Source organism: Beta vulgaris, chromosome 9 (assembly GCF_026745355.1).
Source record: "Beta vulgaris subsp. vulgaris cultivar EL10 chromosome 9, EL10.2, whole genome shotgun sequence".
Classification (NCBI taxonomy): Eukaryota; Viridiplantae; Streptophyta; class Magnoliopsida; order Caryophyllales; family Amaranthaceae; genus Beta; species Beta vulgaris.
In genome coordinates this window covers 27380543-27403465 of record NC_079210.1, presented here as the reverse complement: position 1 = coordinate 27403465, position 22923 = coordinate 27380543, and the positions used below count along the sequence as shown (strand labels likewise).

General features: G+C 35.6%; 3 protein-coding genes across 3 annotated transcripts; all 3 read left to right on the top strand.

Annotated features, from left to right (window-relative positions):
* The first annotated feature begins 2453 nt into the window (after positions 1 to 2453).
* Positions 2454 to 3035, top strand: LOC130590188 (uncharacterized). The gene has a single exon (XM_057392220.1). It carries the CDS (start codon positions 2454 to 2456, stop codon positions 3033 to 3035), a length of 582 nt encoding a protein of 193 aa, XP_057248203.1.
* Positions 3036 to 3062: 27 nt separating this feature from the next.
* LOC125493555 (uncharacterized) lies at positions 3063 to 3830 on the top strand. The gene has a single exon (XM_057392219.1). The coding sequence runs from the start codon at positions 3063 to 3065 to the stop codon at positions 3828 to 3830; it is 768 nt and encodes a 255-aa protein (XP_057248202.1).
* A 12624-nt stretch (positions 3831 to 16454) lies between these two features.
* On the top strand, positions 16455 to 19157 carry LOC104903427 (ras-related protein RABA1f). The gene is made up of 2 exons (XM_010691455.3): positions 16455 to 16933; positions 18319 to 19157. The coding sequence occupies exons 1-2, from the start codon at positions 16716 to 16718 to the stop codon at positions 18743 to 18745; spliced, it is 645 nt and encodes a 214-aa protein (XP_010689757.1). The 5' UTR covers positions 16455 to 16715; the 3' UTR covers positions 18746 to 19157.
* Positions 19158 to 22923: the final 3766 nt, after the last annotated feature.

Sequence of the window (22923 nt, the reverse complement as noted above, 5' to 3'; positions counted from 1 at the left end):
GTTTGTGATTATTTAAGTTGGTGTGTTTTAGTTTCAAACTCTTGTCATTTGTTTAACGAGTTTTAATAAAGTTGGTTTTTAGTACGTTGTTTTCCGCTGCAAAATTCTGAGTAAGTCGATACGTTATCACACGAGCGATAATGCCTGGGTAATTCTCTAAGGTTTATTATAAAAGTATTTTCTAGAAATAGAGAATTATCGGGGTGTTAAAAAGTGGTATCTGGGAGCTTTAGGTTAGTTTAAGACTTATAGGCGCCTAACTAACTAGCTAGCTAGCTTACTAAGAGCACCTCCAATGGGAAAAAAAACCCTCCCCATATGGAGTCTCTCTCCTCAAATGGGGCTCCACATGAGTGGGGTTGGTTCCCCATTTAATGAGGATGCTGAAGTTTTAGGGGAGGTGCCCAAATGAAGAACAAATGGGGAGCTTACACCTGGCGGAGAGAGAGAGAAAAAAAGGACAGCTGGCCCAGCAGCTGACGCGCGGCAGAGAGAGAAAAAGAAAGGGAGAGCTGGCGTGGATAGCCTGACGCGCGCCCAAGGCCCAATCAGAAGCTGCCAAATGTCACTTCCCTTTAAAAGCAACGGTTATTTTTTAAAATAGCCGTTGCATAATTTTGCCATTTTAAAAAAAATCTGCTAATTAAAAAAAAAAAAATTATACCAACGTTCATATTTTTAATTGTCTATAAATAGAGACCAATTTTGCCATATTTTAGATACATTCAAATTTCTCTACCTTTTCCAATCTTTAATTTCTCTAATTTTTCTCATCTAATTATATATTTTATTCCTCTACTCTTTAAATACTTCCAAACAAATTATCCATAATTATGAATCCTAATAATTCTAATTATGGAAATAGGCCTCAAAGAACCCCAAATTATCAATTTAATCTCAACCACCCACAAAATCCAAATTTCCCACAAAATTCTAACTCCCCACAAAATTCTAATTTCCAATGTAATCCAAATTTCCAACAAAATTCAAATTCCCCACAAAATCCAAATTTCCATCAAAATTTCGAACAAAACCCAAATCGTCAAAATACTAATATTGCTTTTGATCCAAATATGCTCAATAACCCTCAAATCCAAGCCTTATTCCAAGCATTTGTACTCCAAAGTCAACAACCTTCTAATTTCGAAACCCGCCCCATACTCCGTGAATCTCTCATCTCCAATGTCTCAATATATGGATCAAAATCCTACAACTCCAGGGGGAGACGGGAGCAATAACCGAATACCGATTGGAGATTATTACCAAACTCAACAACTCGGAGACGATGATGATGCTTATGATGATGATGATGAAGATGAAGCGGACCAAGGTGGAAAAGGTAAAAATAAGATACTAAAAGAAAGGTGGGGACATGATGAGGATATAGCATTGGTCTCCGGATACCTTAATTGTGGTGGTGATCCATTAGTGGGAACAGATCAGTCAAAGGCAAAGCTTTGGATAGAAATCAAGCGCATCTACGATGTTGAAGTGGTAAAAAAACCATCACTCATCCACCCAAGGACCATGAAGTCAATTAAAGCGCATTGGAGAACCATCAACCGACTCGTGACTTTGTGGGTATCGCAACTCGGTGAAGCCGAGCGAATGAAATCAAGTGGAATGGCTATTACGGATGTAGAGGCTAAAGCTCATGAACTATACAAAAAAACAAAATAATAAAGCTTTCAAATTGTACCATTGTTGGATGGGAATGAGACACCTTTCAAGATGGCAACCCGGATACGATTCAACTGTTGTGAGTCAATCAAGTTCAAAAAGGTCAAGTGATGAAGTTGTATCAGTTCGCCCGGATGGTGCGAAGAAGGCTAAGGCACAAAGAAAGATGAAAGGAGTAGCTACAAGTTTAGATGATTTCAACAACACTTTAAGTGAAATGCAAGGTGAACGAATTACAATAAGGAAAAATATAGAAGAAATGATGGATTACCAAAAGCAGCGAGATGAAAAGAAAATGAGGTTCAAGATGTATCAATTGTTGATGACCAAACCATCTCTTGATGCGGTTGAGTTCGAATACTATGAGAAGCTAAGAGAAGAGTTTATGAAGTAGTTTAGTTATAAGGTTGTTTTATTTAGTATCCTTAATTCTTTCGTAATTCTAGTATTTACTATCCTAGTTTGTATTGTTTTAATATTTTTTATCTATTGAGAATCTTATCTTCTGAAAAGTGGATTACAATCTTATCTATTGAGAATCTTATCTTCTGAAAAGTGGATTACAATCTTATCTTTTGAAAATCTTTTTTTTTTGGATTGTGTAGTCCTTTCTTATCTTCAGAGATTGCACTCTTATCATCAAATGTCTTTAAAAGATGAATTGGTTGAATGATAACATCACACCATAACACCATCCTTCTTTCTAAAAAAATATCATTCTTCTTCCTTCAAACCACTTCATTCTTCTTCTTCTTCTTGCAACAAAAGGAAACATGAACTTGGATTACAATTCTTCAAGTTCAAGTGATGACCAGTTTGATGATATGGTCAATAACATGATTTTATACAACGCGTATCTTGAAGAACAAGAAGACTACGTAATTCAACAAGCTGTTCAAACAATTGTCGCTCCAATCATAGAAGCACTCAAAGAACATCTCCCAAAAAAAAAAATTATTATTCCAAGAGACCGTGCTGATGCAAATCAAAGGTTAATGAACGATTACTTTGTTGATCGTCCTCTATATACCGAAGACATGTTCCGACGCAGATTTCGTATGCGTCGTCCTCTTTTCTTTCGAATTATGAACGCAGTCGCTGCGAAAGACAAATTTTTTCAACAACTACCAGACGCAACTGGGAAGCTAGGTGCCTCCACTCATCAGAAATGCACAGCAGCATTGAGGTGTCTAGCATATGGATCAGCATCTGACGCAGTCGACGAGTACATCAAAATTGCTGAATCAACAGCAAAGGAGTGCCTTGTGCACTTTGTGCAAGGAATTCGAAAAGTTTTTACGACGCGAGTACTTAAGGAGGCCTACAGTAACCGACTTGCAACGCCTCTTACGTGACGGGAAAGGCGGGGTTTTCCTGGAATGATGGGCAGCATAGATTGCATGCATTGGCAATGGAAAAATTGCCCACGAGCATGGAAAGGGTTGTATCAAGGTAGGTCCAAATCTGCAACGGTAATTCTAGAAGCCGTGGCCTCCGGAGACTTGTGGATATGGCATGCATTTTTCGGAACACCGGGAACTTGCAATGATATCAATGTATTGGCACGCTCTCCGGTGTTTGATGATCTTTATCAAGGAAGAGCTCCTGAGGTCACATTTAATGTGAATGGTAATACCTATAATAGGGGATATTACCTAACAGATGGGATCTACCCTAAATGGGCAGTGTTCATGCCAGCAATTCGACTCCCACTATCTCCCGTCGATGAGTTGTTCACCAAACGTCAAGAATCAGTTCGGAAAGACGTCGAACGTGCGTTTGGGGTTTTACAAGCACGCTTTGCAATAATACAAAGGCCATCACTCATTTGGGATGAACACTTAATGTGGGAAATAATGCTGGCGTGTATCATTCTTCACAATATGATTGTCGAGGATGAACGGGATACATATCTAAATTATCAAGACGCATCAGACTTCGAGCAAGAAAATGCCTCGATTGCTAGTACTTCGTCTAGCCATAGGCTTGAAACATTCTCTGTTCAACCTGGTCGCTACAATGATATAGGGATGCAACAATATTTGCAAAATAGAGCTGATGCGTGGGATAGAGATGTTCACAACTCCTTACAAAAGGACTTGGCTCAACACATTTGGCACAATTGTCGCCAATCAACCAATGATGAGTGAATTATTGTTTGTAATATTAAGTGTAGCCATTGTTGTAAGAAATCTCAATTAAGTAGCTTAATTAAAAGATGAGCATAAATTAACGATTTATCGTTTTAATAGCGTGATTACCAATTTACATAGCGTAATTAGCAACTACCGAATTTAATTAGTGTGTCAATTATTTATTGATTAATTATGAAATTAATGAGGATAATTACGATTTTTTTATTTAATTACAAAGAAATCATGTTAAATATGGAATATATAATCAATAGATAAAATATTGGTGGGTATGGGAAAGTAGGAGAGAGAAAAGGTGGTGGGGTATAGGAAATAAGAGAGAGAAGATAAATGGGGAGGTAGATGAGTGGAGGTATGTGTTTCAAATTTGAGTAAGGTAAAATGGGGAGGTAGTGGAAAATGAGGTGGACAAATAAGGTGAGGAGAGAGAAAAAATGGGGTGCCCCATGAATGGAGGTGCTCTAAGTAGACCTGGCAATCGGACCAATCGGATCGGATTCGGACCGGACCAATTCAGATCGGACCGTTTTCGGATCAAGTTACATTCAGACTGGGATCGGACCGGATCGGACCGTTTCGGATTGGGTCATCGTTCGGACTATTATTTCGGATCGGAATCGGACCGGACCAATTCAGATCGGACTGTTTTCGGATCAAGTTACATTCGGACCGGATCGGATCGTTTCGGATTGGGTCATCGTTTGGACTATTATTTCGGATCGGAATCGGGCTATGGTGGAATGAATGGAATACTTATGCCAATGATTTTTTTTTATATAAAAAACGGGTAAGTTTCGGGTATTTCAGATCAAAGCCTAATCGAAACCAATAATTTCAGATCAGTTTACCTTCGGGTCGGATCAGTTTTAGATCGGGTCGGATCGGTTTCGGATCGGGTAAGATTATATCGGATCATTCGAATTTCGGATGAGCTTCGGATCAAGATTATTTCGGATCGGGATTCGGACCGGATCGGGACCGTTTCAGATTCGGATCAAGGTTCGGACCCTGATCGGACCACGGATCGGATATTTCGGACCGGATTTTCGGATCAGGACCAACTTTGCCAGGTCTAGCTCTAAGTGATTTAGCTTATTAGTTATTTGAAGGAAACCTTAGAATTGCTCTTACGTATTCATTTCGAAAAGTTGGACATAGAATATTTTTTTCTAACCGGAAATTTTTTTTAACCGAAAATTTATCGGAAAAATTTGATAGCTCGTTTTTTTTTTATGGTCCGAATTTTTTTTTTTTATTCGGAACTTCTATTTTGGTGTTCGAATTTTTTTTCGATAAAAATAAGGTTACGAAATTTTTTTTTCTTTTCTTTTCCTAGTATATTAGTTCGAAAATTTTGAATATAGTCGAAATTTTTTTTTATTCGAAAATTCTTACAGGCACTTAAGTAATATTATTTATAAAAGGTGTCTGCATTATTTTTCATGCCTTTAAGGTTTATAGTATTGCATTGTGAGAATGGGTAGTATAGGAAGGGCATATAGGATAGAAATATTATATGCCTGCATCAAGAAGTTAGTTCAGCATCTCTATTCTATATGGGAAGAGGGGTAGGACACCAAAATATTAGAAACCCCATTTTACCCTCATAATATCTCTATTATAACTACTTCCTTTAATGAAAAAACTAGCTACTTATTTTAATTAAAAAATAAAAAAGAAACTACCTAATTAATTTTAAAAATAAAAAAGACATTACAAAAAGAAAACCATCAACAATTCAAGTATCCCTAATTTATTCGATATAGTTAACAATTAATTTAATTTTTCTACATCGTATTTTCGCACGCATTGCGTGCATATAAAAACTAGTCATTATTATTATACTTCACCGGTAATGATGCATGAATATTTTTCCTTCCTGCTAACTGTTTATACTTTCTTGCCTGCAAAGTGTTATATTTTTGCATGCCTTTGTTTTTGTTTACCCCTATTGTTTTGTGGGAACACGTCAGAGAGTGCTAAACCACTATGGTTTATTGTGTTGTAGCTCTTTAATTATGGCTGCTAACCTAGGAAGCTATTTTAACCCCATCATCTTGAGCGACGACGAAGTCGACGAGTTTCATGCACCTAACGACCATAGAGAGTACACAGATCTTCACTGGACGATGCGATGCATCTTAAGAAAAGGTTTGCCTAGTGATGATGAGAATGTCCGACGTCATGAGCCTGAAAGTTATAGTTACACTAGCCTAGAGAGCATTATGCATTATGTGTTAAAATTAGGCATCCCTGTTAGTGATAAATGAAGTAATTCAAGAGTTTGATTGTACTAGAGTGCAAACCTGAAAGGACATCTACAATATTATTTGGAGACTTATCTGAGCGATGTGAGTGTTTTAGAGAGGTGAAAATGGACATCAACCAAAAGGTATTTGAAGATCTACTAGATCTAGGAATTCAGATTATTATTGTTATTATATTATTATAGTGAAGACTTGGAGACTTTGAAGATGAAATGTTTACTCCAGTATAAAGGAAATAAGGATGGAATGATATGTAATCCATAGAGTATTTATTTATGCTTTAAGATTAGTTGTTGGAAAGTAGTCAAGCTACAATGGTTTAAATTTCCTTTTAGATTTTATATTATTGAGGAATAAGTTGGTTATTTTGGATTGGAAAATATTCTTATTATCGATTGAGGAATAAAGCTATTATTTTTTATATGAGTGAGTAAGAATTTATTCTGGGCACGTGATGGGAATATTTTTATTACTTATTTCATATGTATTATATTCTTGCTTGCTTGTTTCTACTTGCACGTTGATGTGAATATATTTTACATGAATGATTATGTGATTATTAGAGAACATTTCATGTTGAACTTGAACTAGTGGAAATTGTTTGTTGATGCGATCTTTAATGATCAAATCAAATGTTGCCTTCTTAGATGGCATGTAAGTTATGCTGGAACCAAAGTAGAGTTACGTTAGATTTCAGTCGCGAAGTAGAGGTTCAAACAATAATGATGCCTTAGCTTCTGCTATTCGCCTATTGGCAAAGAAATTGACTCAAAAGAGACCTGAGAGTCCTGACTTTGATGGGGACATGTTGAAAGACTAGCTAAGATTAAACGGTCGTACCTTAAGGGGTAAGCTGACCCTATCCTCTTAGAGAGTGGATTAGGGCGTTTTGAAAAGATTTTTGGGGCTGTGAACTGTCCTGAGAGTGTGAAAGTAGGTCAAGTTATACTTATCTGAAAGATGAGACTGACTTATAGTAGAAAGAGAATGAGACTAGACTCAGTATTATGAAAGAGTTTATTTGGGAATCCTTTATTGCTGCTTTAAGAGAAAAGTTTTACCCTGCTTTTATGAGGAAACTAAAAGCCCAAGTTTATTAACCTTAGGATGGAGAGCGTGACTATCTCTAAGTATCAAAGCAAGTTCATAGCATTGTCTAGATTCGCACTTGAGGTAATAGCCATGAGGAGTTAAAGGCTCGTGATTTGAGCAAGGTTTGATTGAGGAAATTCAATTGGGGTTAGTAGATTTTGAAGTGTTGATTTGCCTATTAGATACCTATTGGAGAAATCATAAGGTGTACAAGTTGTTTAAAAACTGCCTTTGAAGATAGGAGGAGTGTCTTTCCATCGACTTAATAGTTTAATTTGGGAGACCTAGATGTGATTCTTGGGATGAACTGGTTGAGTCTTTACAAGGCCAGCATTGATTGTGAAGTTCAAAAGGTAGTGTTGAGAAACCCTTCGGGAAAATTGACCTCATATAGACGATTTGGGAAACCAAGAATTTGGAGTGATCTCTGCTATGCAAGTGCAGAAGTTGATGAGAAAGGGGTGTGAGCTTTTTTCTGTAGCGTGCAAGATGTGAGTAAGGAAGCTGAGTTAAAACTTGAGGATGTTCCAATAGTGAAGAGTTTAGGTATGTATTTCCGAGTGAAATTTCAGGTATGCCGCCTGCAAGAGCTGTTGAGTTTACCATAGACTTAGTTCCTGGAACTGCACCTATATCTAAGGCACCTTATAGAATGGCACCTCCTGAGATGAGTGAGTTAAAGACAATTGCAAGAACTTTTGGATAAAGGTTATATCAGCCTAGTGCATCGCCTTGGGGAGCTCCTGTTTGTTCGTGAAGAAAAAGGATGGGAGTATGAGGTTATGTATGACTATAGGGAGTTGAACAATGTTACCATCAAAAACAAGTACCCTTTGCCTAGAATAGATGACCTATTCGATCAATTGAATGGAGCAGTGTGTTCTCGAAGATTGACTTACGTTCAGGATATCATCAATTGAGGGTAGCGATAAGGATGTACCTAAGACTGCCTTTAGAACGCGTTATGGTCACTACGAGTTCACTGTAATGCCATTTGGGTTAACAATGCTCCTGCTATATTTATGGACTTGATGAATAATCTTTCATGAGTTTTTGGATAAGTTCGTAGTGGTTTTCATTGATGACATTTTGATATATTCGAGGAATGAAACTCAGCATGATGAACATTTGAGGATTATTTTGGAGACTGAGGAAGAACCAACTATATGCCAAATTCTCTAAGTGTGAGTTTCGTTTGGAGAAAGTAGCATTTCTGGGTCATTTTGTGTCTAAGGAAGGAGTCTCAGTAGATCCTGCTAAGATTCAAGCTGTGAGTGAGTGGCCAACTCCAAAGAGTGTGTCATGACATTAGGAGTTTCTTGGGTTTAGCTGGCTATTATAGGAGATTTGTGAGAGATTTCTCAAGAGATAGCAAGACCTATGACAATTTGATGAAAAAGGAGTCAAGTTTGAGTGGAATGAGAAGTGTGAGGAAGCTTTCAGATCTTGAAGGATCGTTTAACCACTGCACCTGTTTTAACCCTCCTGATGGAATGAGGGATTTGAGGTCTATAGTGATGCTTCGAAAAATGGTTTGGGTTGTGTGTTGCACACAGAATGGTAAGGTAATAGCTTATGCTCGCGTCAATTGAAACCTTATGAGGCTAATTACCCTACCCATGATCTAGAGTTAGCTGCCATAGTGTTTGCATTGAAATTTGGAGACATTATCTTTATGGAGCAACTTGAAGATATTTACAGATCATAAGAGTTTGAAGTACATCTTCACCCAAAAAGACTTGAATATGAGGCTGAGAAGATGGCTAGAGTTGATCAAGGATTATGACCTAGACATCCAGTATCATGAGGGGAAAGCAAATGTGGTGGCTGATGCCCTAAGTAGAAAATCGAGTCATAGCTTGAGTACTTTGATAGTCCCTGAGGAGTTGTGTCGAGATATGCAAAGGTTGAGCCTAGAAATTTTAAATCCTGGGGAAAGTGAGGCTAGACTTAGTACTCTTTCTTTGGGAGTGTCAGTTTTCGACGAGATCATTGAGGGTCAAGTTGGGGATGAACACCTAGACAAGATCAAGGAGAAAATGAAGCAAGAAAAGGAAGTAGACTTCAAGATTCATGATGATGGGAGTCTAACACTAGTAGAATAAAGCCTACTTGCTGCGGTTAAAAAGTGCCCTATTGCTGCGGGTTGGGGCGCGCAGCAATTAAGGGCGCAACAATATGTATTAATAATATTGCTGCGGTTTTTTAGGCCAAACCGCAGCAATATATGAATTTTTTTGGCGAAAAGTAAGGTGGCTGAGAGGTAATATTGTTGCGGTTTTTAGCCCAAAACCGCAGCAATAGGGTCCTACAAGAAAAAATTTTTTTTTTTTTTTTTTGCATTTTGCCATAAGATTTGAAAAATAAAACCCGACAACAAACCCATCCACAAATGAGCATTATATCATTTAATAGAAACCAAAATCAAAATGAAACCAACATCACTTCTCATTCACAATAGATAAAACTAACAATAAGAACCAGAAAATTATATTATGCAGTAAAATCTAAATAAAAAACTGTACCAAATTATAACTATACCAACTTACAAAGAAAATAAAGATAATGAAAACAATCAAATCTAAGAAACAAAGATAATGAAAACAATCAGATCTAGCCGTATGTTCTTTCCCGGAGATTCATCTGAAAAGGAACTTCGAAAATTCAGATCTGAAAGGGACGAAACTTCGAACAAAACCCATCCACAAATTCATCGCGTCGTCGCCGGAAATTCATCTAAATAATGAAAAAAAAAAACGAAAAAAAAACAAAAACAAAAAGAAACCCGAAGAAGGAAGTCGTCCGCTTCGTCGGCTTCGTGGAAATTCATCGCGTCCGCTTCGCCGGCTTCGTCGCGTCGTCCGCTTCGTGGAAATTCATCCACAAATTCATCGCGTCGTCGCCGGAAATTCATCCACAAATTCATCGCGTCCGCTTCGTCGCGTCGTCGGCTTCGTCGCTTCATCGGCTTCGTGAAGTCGTCGGCTTCGTGAAGTGAGGGTTGAGAGGTTGACAGAGATGAGAGAGAAGAGAGGGTTGAGAGGATGAGAGAGAGAAGAGGGGGTTGAGAGGATGAGAGAGAGAAGAGAGACGGAGGGGCTGAGAGAGACAGAGGGTGAGAGAGAGAAAATGTTCAAAAAAAACCCTAAGTTTATGAGCGCTGAAAGAAACCCCTTTTTTTTATGGATAATTGACAGCTAATATTGCTGCCGTTTCCAAGTAGGACCGCAACAATATTAGCAGTAAAGGGCCCCACATGTTTTTAAAATGGTAACTGTTAGAAAATATTTATGCGGTTTTGGGCGGGAACCGCAGCAATATTGTCTATTTTTATTTTTTATTTATTTTTGCATGTTATATTGCTGCGTATAGGTAAAACCGCAGCAATATCACCGCAGAAAATAGCATTTATTCTACTAGTGTAAGGTTTAAAGGGAGGTAGTGTGTACCACAGAAGTGCAATGACCTTAAGAGACGTCTTATAGACGAGGGGCATAATACTCCATATTCTGTGCACCCTGGGGGTGACAAGCTGTATAAAGACTTTAAGGTTATCTATTGGTGGCCAAACATGAAGCGAGAGGTAGCTGAATATGTGTCTAAGTGCCTAACTTGTCAGAAGGTGAAGATAGACCATAAGAGACCCATGGGAAAGGTTCAATCGTTAGAGGTCCCTGGATGGAAGTGGGATTCTATTTCTATGGACTTTGTGACTGCCTTACCTAAGACGAGAAGTGGAAATGATACCATTTGGGTTATTGTGGATAGACTGACCAAATCCGCCGTATTATACCATTAAGGAGACATGGAAAAAGAAGCAACTCGCTAAGACCTATATCAAGCATGTAGTGAGATTGCATGGAGTTCCAAAGGACATTATTTCTGACCGTGACTCTAGATTCTATCGAAGTTTTGGAAAAAGGTCCAATTAAACCTTGGGACAACATTGAAAATGAGTACAGCCTTTCACCCTGCGACCGATGGTCAGACTGAGAGGACTAATCAGACTATGGAGGACATGTTGAGAGCATGTGCGATCGATTTTCAAGGAAGTTGGGAGGACCAATTAGATTTGATTGAGTTTTCTACAACAATAGTTTACATGCGAGTATAAAGATGGCACCATTTGAGGCATTATATGGACGGAAATGTAGAAGTCCCATTTGCTGGAATGACTTTAGTGAAAATATAGTCTTGGGGACTGAATTTATTGAGGAGACCGTCAAGAATGTCAGACTGATTCAGGCTCGAATTCAAGCTGCGCAAGATAGGCAGAAAAGTTATGCTGATTTAAAGCGACGCGAAGATGAGTTTGCTGTAGGTGATAAAGTATTCTTGAAAGTATCACCCACTAAAGGCTTATGAGATTTGGGAAAAAGGGCAAGCTAAGTGCCAAGTATGTAGGCCCTATGAGATTTTGGAGCGCATTGGGAAAGTAGCTTATAGATTGGCGCTGCCAATGGAGTTTGAAAAGATGCATGATGTATTCCATATCTCCCAACTTAAGCGCTATATCCTGATGAGCGTCATGTGTTAGAGCCTGAAAGAGTTCAGATAGATAGTAGCCTCACATATGAGGAAAGACCTGTCAAGATCCTCGACAGGAAAGTGCGTAGTACGCGCAACAAGATGTTCATATTGTCAAAGTTCTTTGGTCTAACCACGAGTCAGAAGAGGCAACGTGGGAAGCCGAAGATGATATGAGAAAAAGTATCCAGACTATTCCTTGAGGTGAGTTACGAGGGCGTAACTCGTTTTCTTTAAGGGGGTAGAATGCGATAAATTTCGCGCTTTTTCTATTTTTATGAATTTTCATGCATATGTATGCCTATGTGGGCAAGTTGCACATGTTAGTGCAAAAGAAGTAGAGTCTCCGCATAAGAAAAGTGTTCATAAGTAACACAAGTGTTTTAAAAATGGGAAAGTGCACAAGAGGCACTACCCTTCTTCAAACCTTTCGAAATGGTGAGTTCAACTTTTGAAAGTACGAGGATTTTGTGTCAAGTTTCGGGACGAAACTTCTTTTAAGGGGGGTAGACTGTAATCCCCCACAATTTTAAAGAATTTTATAAATATATTTAAGTATTTATGTAGTTATATTTAAATCCAAATGAGTTTGGAAAATGATTTGACTTTTAAAAAGGGTTGACTATTTTAAAAGTCAATGAAATTATTTTTCATAGCTTAATAAAATTTAAAAATATTTTAATTAAGCATGTTTAATAAAAGTTTTAAATATTAAAAGTATATTGAAAAGAAGTTTAATGGAATCGAAAGCCCAAAAGTGATAAAAAGGGAAAGAGTCATTTGATGACTAAAGTCTTAAATAGCCCATCTTATTAGTCATCAAGTTTCATTAATTAAAATCTCTTTTCCTAAGCCCACAAGTAAAAGCCTTTATATAAATATCCTAAAAACCCAAAATATTTTCACTCTACACATTATTTTTCTTCAATCTTCACGTCATTCTCTCTCTCTACTCGACATCTCTCTCTCTTTCCTGTGCGTCGTTTTCAGTTCTCTCTCAAAATTGTTTCTTCTTCTTCAAGTAACATTTCTTGTTCAACAAGAAGCGTCACAAATCTTTTCAAGAGCCGAAATCTTGCTGCCGCCGGTTCCTCCCTGCTGCCGCTGCTGTCCGGCTCTCCTTCCTTCCATTGTTGTGGTTGTTTTCTTTCTTCCTTCCTAAGATTCCATTAAAAGACTAGTTTTTATGTTATTTTATTATTATTTACATGTTTGTGAATTAAATTACTGTTTTATTTATGCAAAAATTTCGGTATCATGATTATTATTATAATAAATTTCAGATTTATTATGTTAAGTTTATTTTTAGTTTTCATCATGAAAATAATAGTTTCTAGGGTTTTTAATTCCTAGAAACTATATATATATATATATATATATATATATATTATAAACCATGAAATTTATTTAGTACGAAATTTTAAATATGTTTCATATGTTTTGAGGATGTTATTAAATTTTTAAGTGCTGTAATTTCAGAAGAATGATTTATGGTGTTTTTAAGGATTTTTAATTGCTAGTATTAGTATACTATACTAGGAATTAAAAATAACGTAAGTATGGTACTAAAAACGATTTTAAAACGTGTTTAAGGGGTTTTAATCGTTTTAAAGCTGCTGAATTTTTAGTTCAAGTTATTAATTTTCATTACTTTATTTTTAGGCGGAGATTTCGTTGTAGGAGACTTTTAACGATTAAAAGTGGCCTACGCTTAGTATATACAAGGTACGTACATTATCTACGTGCTATGATTTAGAACTGCTCTAAGAGTATTTAATATTAGTATCATGTATAGGAACTTGTTTGTTCATATATGTGTGGTGAATTTATTTTACATGTTATATCCTGTGGCACATGTGATTAGAAGTGATTATGTTATCAGATTATAAATGTTTGTATGGAATGTTGATGCAAGCATGTTAAGTTAGTTATTTATTAATTCGTGAGTGAATTATATATAAGTTAAAGTGAATCATGTATTACATGTATTCTTTGAGTATTATTTATTATCTTATAAGGACCGTGGACCTTATTTGGTAAGTTACAAGTTATACCTATATAAAGGTAAAGTTTATTGTTGGCTAGGTTCAACAAGTAAGTTGGTAAAGTTAAAAAGGAAGTTAAAGGAGTCTTGGTTGATAAGTTGTGATCACTTGTTAATCCAAAGATAAAAAGAATTCTGTTATGATTGTTGATATTAATTATGTGTTATTTGCTTGTTTGGTCAACACAAGTAATAAAATGTAATTAATGTAAAGTGCAACGAGAATAAGTTATAGACTTTAGACTGGTGCACGTCTAGAGTTGGACATAAGGGTTGGGTTATGGTGAGCGTGCCATAGCTTTTCTAGGAATGGATTATCACCATCCCTCTTTATTTCAAAGGTTCCTCGATATCGCAGGTCACTCTGAAATGCGGAGTCGCGCCGCATTTCAATTAGTAGGCAAGACAATCGTCCAATAACTATTCCATTTAAAGTGATAAAAAGTTGGTTTAAGTTTAGTTCAGTAAAAGTTGTCTGCAGATTATTATATACTTATGTTATTATTTATTCCTGCATGTTATTTTTGTAGTATCATGTTTAGGATTATTTATGTCTGATATGTAGTACTCAGCTTTGCTGATTACGTGCTTGTTTGTGTGTGATCATGGCTTTGCCTATTGATCCTGTGATGATCCTTCTGGTGAGCAGAGTCAGTATTGCATTGACATTACAGGTTCGCAGATGCATCTCATTGGGAATCTGGAATGGAGAGACTACTTTATACCTAGATAGTTTAAGTTGTTTTCGTAGGAACATCTTTATTTCAGTTTGTGGTTATTTAAGTTGGTGTTTTTAGTTTCAAATCTTGTCATTTGTTTAAGAGTTTTAATAAAGTTGGTTTTGTAGTTGTTTTCCGCTGCAAAATTCTGAGTAAGCCGATACGTTATCACACGGGCGATAATGCCTGGGTAATTCTCTAAGGTTTATTATAAAAGTATTTTCTAGAAAGAGAGAATTATCGGGGTGTTACAGTGGTTATTTTATATTTTTTCTTTTCTTTTAACCTGATATATTGCTTCGTATGGGTAAAACCGCAGCAATATCACCGCAGCTTGCAATAAGCAATTATTTTACTAGTGTATTAGTTGGGTTGATTTAGGATTTTTTAGGGTTGACTTAGGGTTTTTTAGGATTTTTTAACGTTAATGACTAATGGAGTTAACCGCCATTAGTCATTAAGGACACACTGCTGTATTTTTTAGAAAGTGAGTGGTATTTGGTGAATTTTGAAAAAAATGGGGTATTTGATGAATAAAAAAATTTGTGAGAGGTATTTGGTGAAAAAACTGAAAATTTTAGCTGTTAAAATTTTTTAGGTGACAAAATATTTTAGGTACTAGAATGAGTAGTGTATTCACTTGAAAATAACACTTAGGATGCATTCTCTTCACCTTAATAAATTAAGTTTCAGGTCCAATAAGTTCAATCTAGTTCAGATAAGTTCAGTTCAGTTTAGATAAGTTTCAATCAAGTCCAATCAGGACAATAAGTTTCAATCATGTCAAATAAGGTGCAATAATTCCAATCACGTCTAATAAGGTCCAATAGGTTTCAATCAGGTACAATAAGTTTCAATTAGGTGTAGTTAGGTTTACTAAGTTCCAATAAGGTCCAAATAGTCAATGATCAATAATTTTTATTATTGTCCATTATTTTATTATTCATATCACTATTAATCGATTATGTCATTATTAGAATATTAATTAAAGTACCACAATGATTATATCGTAATATACTTGTATTATTTTCTATTAATTTATCAAATATTGTATTATTCTCTATTATTTTATTATTCATATTACTCTTAGCTGATTATGTTATCATTAAATGTTTTAATTACAGTACCACAATGTATAGTATTATACTTGTATTATTATCTATTATATTATTATTCATACTACTATTAACAAGACTATTAGATATATTAGTGGTGAAAGTTGTGTATATTTTTTTTTGGTAAATTATTTATCATGAGAGATAATTAATAATTATTATTTTTTTAAAGGGAAAATTTTAATTATTATTATTTCATAATAAATTTTGAGGGGCAGTATTTACGTTAGGGGTTATATTTATGTTATAACTCATCAAAATAAGTTCCAATTAGGTCTAATAAGTTTCAATCAGGTCCTATAAGGTCTGATACGTTTCAATCAGGTCCAATAAATGTCTAATAAGTTTCAATTAGGTCAATAAGTTTCAATCAAGTCCAATAAGTTCTAATAAGGTTCAACCAGGTCCAATAAGTTGGATCATGTCGAATCAGGTCTAATAAGTTCAGTTCAGATCCAATAAGTTCAATTTAGATAAGTTTAGAGCCATTCAAGTGGAGAGAATGTACCCTTAAATAATTAAAATGACTTAAATCTATAAGTTAATCAGTATAACATTCTTAGTAAAAGTTTATAAAAAATTATTAAAAGAGACGGTCTAATTTTAATATAAAAGTAGACCTATTCACTAAATGGATTAAACTAGTCATCGAAAAAAGTTAACCTAAGGTAATTCTCTTTTTAATATTGAGCTTACCATTACCTAATTTTAATTTAAAAGTAGGCGGTCTCTTACAAAACATTCTCAAAGTTTATTAGTTTTACTTTCTTTTCAGTTGGTATTACCAAACTTTATTAGCCAATCTGTTTTGCACTTTCGACCGTTTGATTAAACGAGTAAATCCTAATTTTAACTTAGATTCCTCGTCCAAAAAACTGAATACGCTCCTCTCCCTCCTCCTATTTAACTCTTAACATTTTCTCTCTGTGTTTTCGAGATTTGCATCAAATTTGCGGGACCTCTCTTTCACTCCATCCAACCTACCACTCCCACCATTTAGATTTTACATTTACACTCTCACTCTTCTCTCTCTACTTTACTCCAATTCATATCTCTACTTTCTCCAGATCCCAAACCTCTATTTCTCATTCTTTCTATATTCAATTCAATTCAATTAAATGGGGTATAGAGCAGATGATGATTACGATTACTTATTCAAAGTTGTGTTAATTGGTGATTCTGGTGTCGGAAAATCCAACCTACTATCTCGATTCACTCGGAATGAATTTAGTCTCGAGTCTAAATCCACCATTGGCGTTGAATTCGCAACTCGTAGCATTCACGTTGATGATAAAGTCGTCAAAGCTCAAATTTGGGATACTGCTGGCCAAGAAAGGTCTTCCTTCTTTTTCTCTCTCCTCTTTCTTTTTCTTTTCTTTTCTTTTCTTGAAATCGGTATCTCATTCTTCTTAATTTTGTTGCATTTTGATTTTTGGTATAATTTATACTTGGATCTGACGTTGTCTGTGTAGATGATTTTTGAATTTTTAATCGCGCGTTATATTTACTAGAAATAGATTTGTTAGACTTTTTAGATCTTGATGATTGAGGATTTTCTTGAAATGTAGGACTTGTTGATGAAAGTGCAGCGTAAATTTAGGTGCATTGTGTGTGCTAAGTTGTACTTGGACACCATAAGAGGTATATATGACTGTTGCATCTGTTACGATGATGGCGGTCGGACATTGGAGTTAGGGTTAATGGAGTAATATCTTATTGCTAAGAACCCCAATTATGGTATAACCGTATAAGAGAATTGATTTTTTTGTAAATCGTAGTGTACATGTTTGCTTTTGTCTGTGTCGCTCTAATCTGTAATTTTACAGATCTGATTTTCGTGCCCAGCTGTGTGATGGTTTTTCATCAACATGAAAGTCTCTATTGCTATTCTGTTTTATGTTGGCACATTGTGTTGTTTCCTCGTTAATTCAATTCAGTGGTTAGAGTTGGTAAAATGGCAAAGATGTAGGTTGTAGTAGTATTTGTTTCTTGTTAGGTGGCAATTTGAAAGTTATTAATGATCATTATTCATATGTGTATATATATATATATGTTGGTTGCAAAACATGACTAAAAGCTTGGTTTTACTACAAGGTCGAAAGTTTTTTCTAGGTGATCAAAATTCAAAAGCTTGCCTTTGCACTAAACTCGAACTGTGGTTTAGGACAGCTAATAAGATTCTTTTTCCTTCTAGAGGTTAGACAAGCTTGTGTCTGTTGATAACAATGTAGTAGAATGTCCTCGTTTTAGGAGCAAAGGACAAAGAGTAAGGTACGGGAAGTGAACAGAATGGAAACCGGTGTAGCATGCATTACAGAATAAGTACTTGAGCAAGGTGATGGAATTCTCAATGGCAACTTCTGTTGGAGATGAACTTTCGAAACTTTGTTCTGCTATGGACTGTGAAGATTGAGCAAGTGCTTATTCAGTCTCTTCTTCCACAATATGTGGCATTGTGCTGAAATGACACTGTTTAATCAGTTTTGTTTGAAGTTCTTTTGTGTTAATTGAAACAGAAGTAGTAAAATAATCTAACGCCTAATGTTAGATTGTTAATAGCATGACTATCGATTCATGATAACAGTTGTCCTAGGCAAGATTGCAACAGGTTTGCACCTGCCTTCACTTGTGGTTCATTATTACTATTGAAATGTTTTACAGTATGTTCTGTCTGGACTCTCTTGCACAAGGTGATCCCCTATCTAATTTTCTCTTCCTCAGGTACCGGGCAATTACTAGTGCTTATTATCGTGGTGCTGTTGGTGCTTTGCTTGTCTATGATGTCACTCGTCACGTCACATTTGAGAATGTTGAGAGATGGTTGAAAGAGCTCCGAGACCATACAGATTCTAATATTGTAATCATGCTTGTGGGAAATAAGGCAGATTTACGGCATTTGCGGGCTGTTTCCACCGAAGATGCACAGACATTTGCTGAGAAGGAAAAAACCTACTTTATGGAAACCTCTGCCCTGGAGTCATTGAACGTCGAAAATGCTTTCACGGAGGTGCTTACACAAATATATCGAGTTGTCAGCAGAAAAGCTCTGGAGGCTGGGGATGACCCTGCTGCTGTGCCGAAGGGACAAACCATTAATGTGAAGGATGATGTATCTGCGGTGAAAAAAGTTGGATGCTGTTCCACATAGTGTGGAGTGTCAATCGAGTTGAGGGTGGTAAAGTCATGTGTAATATGACACAGGGTTACTTCAAATTGTGGGTGTTACTGGAAGCATCAAACACACATTAGAGAGCTTCTTTGCATATTTTAGTGTCATGTTTTATCTGTTCATCTCAGGCTTCAAGAATTAGTTTACTTGATTCAATGAGATCTGAGGTGGACCTCATTTCTGCTTCCGTCTCACCTTACCAAGATTTTTCTCATATCAAAGCTGTATTTTTAGCTTCCATATTCTGATTAAATTTAAAATCTGAAGATTGAGCTTAATTGTTTCAGTTGATTACTGTAAGTTTTCTCATCTACTAGGGTCCTGTTTTTACATGAAGCCCTTGAAACTGGGATAGTTTGATATTTGCCATTATTACGGACTTGTTTGTTTTGTACTCATTCTTATGTATTCTCTACCGCCTAGACATGCATTTATAAGAAAAAACTTGTTCGGAACAACTCTTTTGTTACTTGTATAGCATATCTTTGTCATTATTCTGCCGGAGAAATCCTTAATCACCAGCGCAGACGCCTTGCAATTTATTTTGGCCTGATGTGAAACTGGTGATCATTGGCACGCTAGCAAAATGCTACAGATTTCCGTAGTTTTCTGAAGGCGAAACTGACTCGAATGTATATTTTGTGAGGCAATAATTGGTGTTTATGATTTAAGACTTGAACATCTATGGACTATGGCCATCAAAAGGTAAACTGAAACACCCTTGAAAGACAGGACTTCTCTCCTCCTAGGGTAGTCGTTTTCTCCCTCTTTCTGAGGACGATCTTCAACTATTCTGGCTGATGATTTTGCGCTCTGTTGCCGAAACCTAAAAATAGACAATGAGGATTATGCAGTGGTAGATTTATCAGATACGGAATTTTAGAAAACCAATGATAGGGCTCATGATGGTTAGACGATTGTTGACGAATAGACCTTTTATTATGGAAGCATTCAAATGAACCATGATACAATAATGGGGATTATCAAGAAAGGTTGTCATCAAGGTAATTGGTGCCAATCTATTTGTCTTGCAATTTTTTCATTGGAAGGATAAAGAGAAATTGTTTTTGGGTAGGCTATGGTGTTTCGAACAAAAACTACTTATTCTTGATGAAGTGTCGGGTAATGAACAACCACTGTAGGTATCATTGGTGAACTCACTGTTTTGGATACGAAAAAAAGAACTTACCTTTTAACTGTAGAGCAGATGACGGCGTTGGGGTAACCTGCTCATCTATGGGGGAGATTCTTGAACTTGAGGATGATGTTTTGGGGTTGGAATCTTACAGTAAAGTTAGGTTTATGCAATATATTTATGCAACATTAGAATGAGTCTATATTGGTTCTTTAAACACACAAAAGACTAATTTATGGTGATATATCATTTAAGCAATCCAATTATAAGGAACTTAATCCAATTGTTCAAATTATCTAAATTTAACATTGAAACATTTATTTAGGTATTGTAATTAGGAGAAATAAGCATGTGTGGTGATGAAAGTTTTGAAGCATATAGCACGCGTATAAATATGTTAATGTAGAAATATAAGAGAGAGCTAATGCCCACCCATGCCCACTTCCTACTCCTCAACCCCGGTATTCGAGCAATCTTTCTCACTATGCCCCATAACACCATATAGAAAAAAAAAAAATAACGGGAGCCTTTCATATTGAAAGGAGACCTGAATTTTCTTCCATCCTTCCCTCTTATACATTGGGTCCTTCGAATTGGTTTTGTGATATCCAACTAGCGGTTGTTTATTCGCATAACACTCAAACATGAATCGTATTAGTAGAGGCGGACAATTGGCGAATTTGATTCCTAATCATATTCGTACTCTCACCCCCAAAACTCAATCTTTAGTTCATTGATCAATTATAGATTTATGACAGGTAAATCTACATCGGATAAGTCCCTAAGTTGTCCTTATGGTTTTTCAATATCCAATTAGGTTTATGAGTCTTTCTTTGAACACTTGACGGTGACTTCTTTTCAACACAAATGTAATACCCCATATTTTTTAGTATTTATTTAAATAATTAAATATTTATTTTCTAAAATAAATATTTTAAGCAAAGGGTATTTTAGTATTTTCACTCGGGAGATGGTGCCAAAATTGAATTTGTTAAACTTTAATTATTTATGTTGGGTTTAAACAAAAAAAATATATTCAGCCATGATGGTCGGCCACCTAGTAGTAAGGAAGGGGGGTTTATTTTTCTAAAACTTTCAAATTTATGATGAAGGTTAGAAATCTTGGTTTAATCTCCTAATTTATGGTGAAGGTTACAAAATATTTAATTTTGGAAGTTCAATACTATCAATTCTACTCCAATAAATACCCCATACCTTAATCCATCTTTTCCACACAAAAACTTTGAAGAATCCAACTCTCTTACTTCAAGGTTTTTCCTTCTCTTCTTAATCTATTCTAGTTCCATATTTCTTATTCAAGCTCCAATTTTCTTTGGTTTAAGAAAAAAGATTTTCATATTTCTTACTCAAAAATATTATGCTCATGATATGTCATTCATGTTTAAATTCATGATTAAGCTTATGTGATAAGTTACTTATTAAATTTTTATATTATTTGTTAATGAGGAGCACGCTCAAGCATAAGATTAGGTGAAGATACTAGTATACTCTTTATGCAAGATCAAGGTAAGTTATGTAGCTATATCTTTTGAAATGTGGTTTTATGTGATAAAATTGTTTATTGATTTAATGGTTGGATTGATTTAGAAATTTGGTTTTAAATTGTTACACCATTTCTATTATTCACTCTTGGAGAAGAAAAGAAGGAATGATTTTATCAATCATTGTATATAAATGTTTTCTTGTCCTTTTTGGAAAATTAAATTATGTTACAAGGAATGGCTTGATTGTTTTTTATATGAACTTGGAAAGTTCAAAACGTTGTTTATGATAAAAAGAGATTTATTCATGACATTATTATTATTATTATTACAGCTTGATTAATATCAAGAAGGATACATTCATGACTTACAAGTTATATTATTATTATTATCGGTTGATCAACATCAAGTACGCTTGATTAACATCTATGCATAAGACTATCTTGGGGGGGGGGGGGGGCGCTTTGTCCTTCCAAAAAGTATCCTGAGCAATAGTGTTGGAACTTAGTCATAAACAAAGCTATTCAACCATGGCATTACTCTCTTGTTCTGACAAGAAAATGGAATGTGTCCTGCACATGGCCATTATTTAAGCAAAGACACGAAACGTGGGATCAATCTCTTAGTCATGAACTCTTCTAAGCCTTAACCAAAGCCTGACGATATTATAACATAGATCTTGACTTTAGGTTGGACCTGCATACTTTTTGTTTCCTATATGACATTATGAATTGCATGTTTGCTATGTTCAACATGCTTTCCCCCTTGCTTTTCCCTCGAACTAGGCTAGAAATATCCCGACAAATAGATCGTTGAAAAACAAAAGTACAGGTCGCCACACATTATCATCTATGATCACTTTTAGTTTATCTTTTTCAATCAAAACTTACCTAATCCAAACATAAAAATCAATCTATCATATAAGGTTGAGTCTATCCTAAAATTTATAATTTAGATAATGGTGATGATATAGTTCGAGTCCTCGTGCTTGTCATTTTATTTCATCTTATCCCTTTGAGCTAACCCATCTTCTTTAACATATCCTATCATACTACATCCATTTCAAAAACATATATTTTTCAAAATCAATCACACACCCTCTTCTATTTTATTTTGTTCAAAAATATCTATTTATCATCATCCTACCACACGTACAAAAAAAATTCAAAGTTGATCAATCCTTATTCACCGTCATCTCTTCCAATAAACGATTAAAACAAAGGGGTTCCTTTCAAAAACGGATCTCGAAAATTATAAACCTAGTCCAATCCTAAAATGAATGCATTCATTTTAGGTCCATGTCTATTAGAATCCATGCATTCATGTTAGGTCCATTTAAACTCGAGTGCTTGCGTTCACATTAGGCTGACAAGCATTAGAGTCTATCTTAAGCCTATGTAAGTCTAGCTCATGTCAAAATCTAGGCAAGTTGCATCTATATGTAAGCCGTAATGTATGTCCAGTCTATGTATCCCTAATATAATCTCATTCCATTCCAAAGTCTACTCTATGTGCTACTC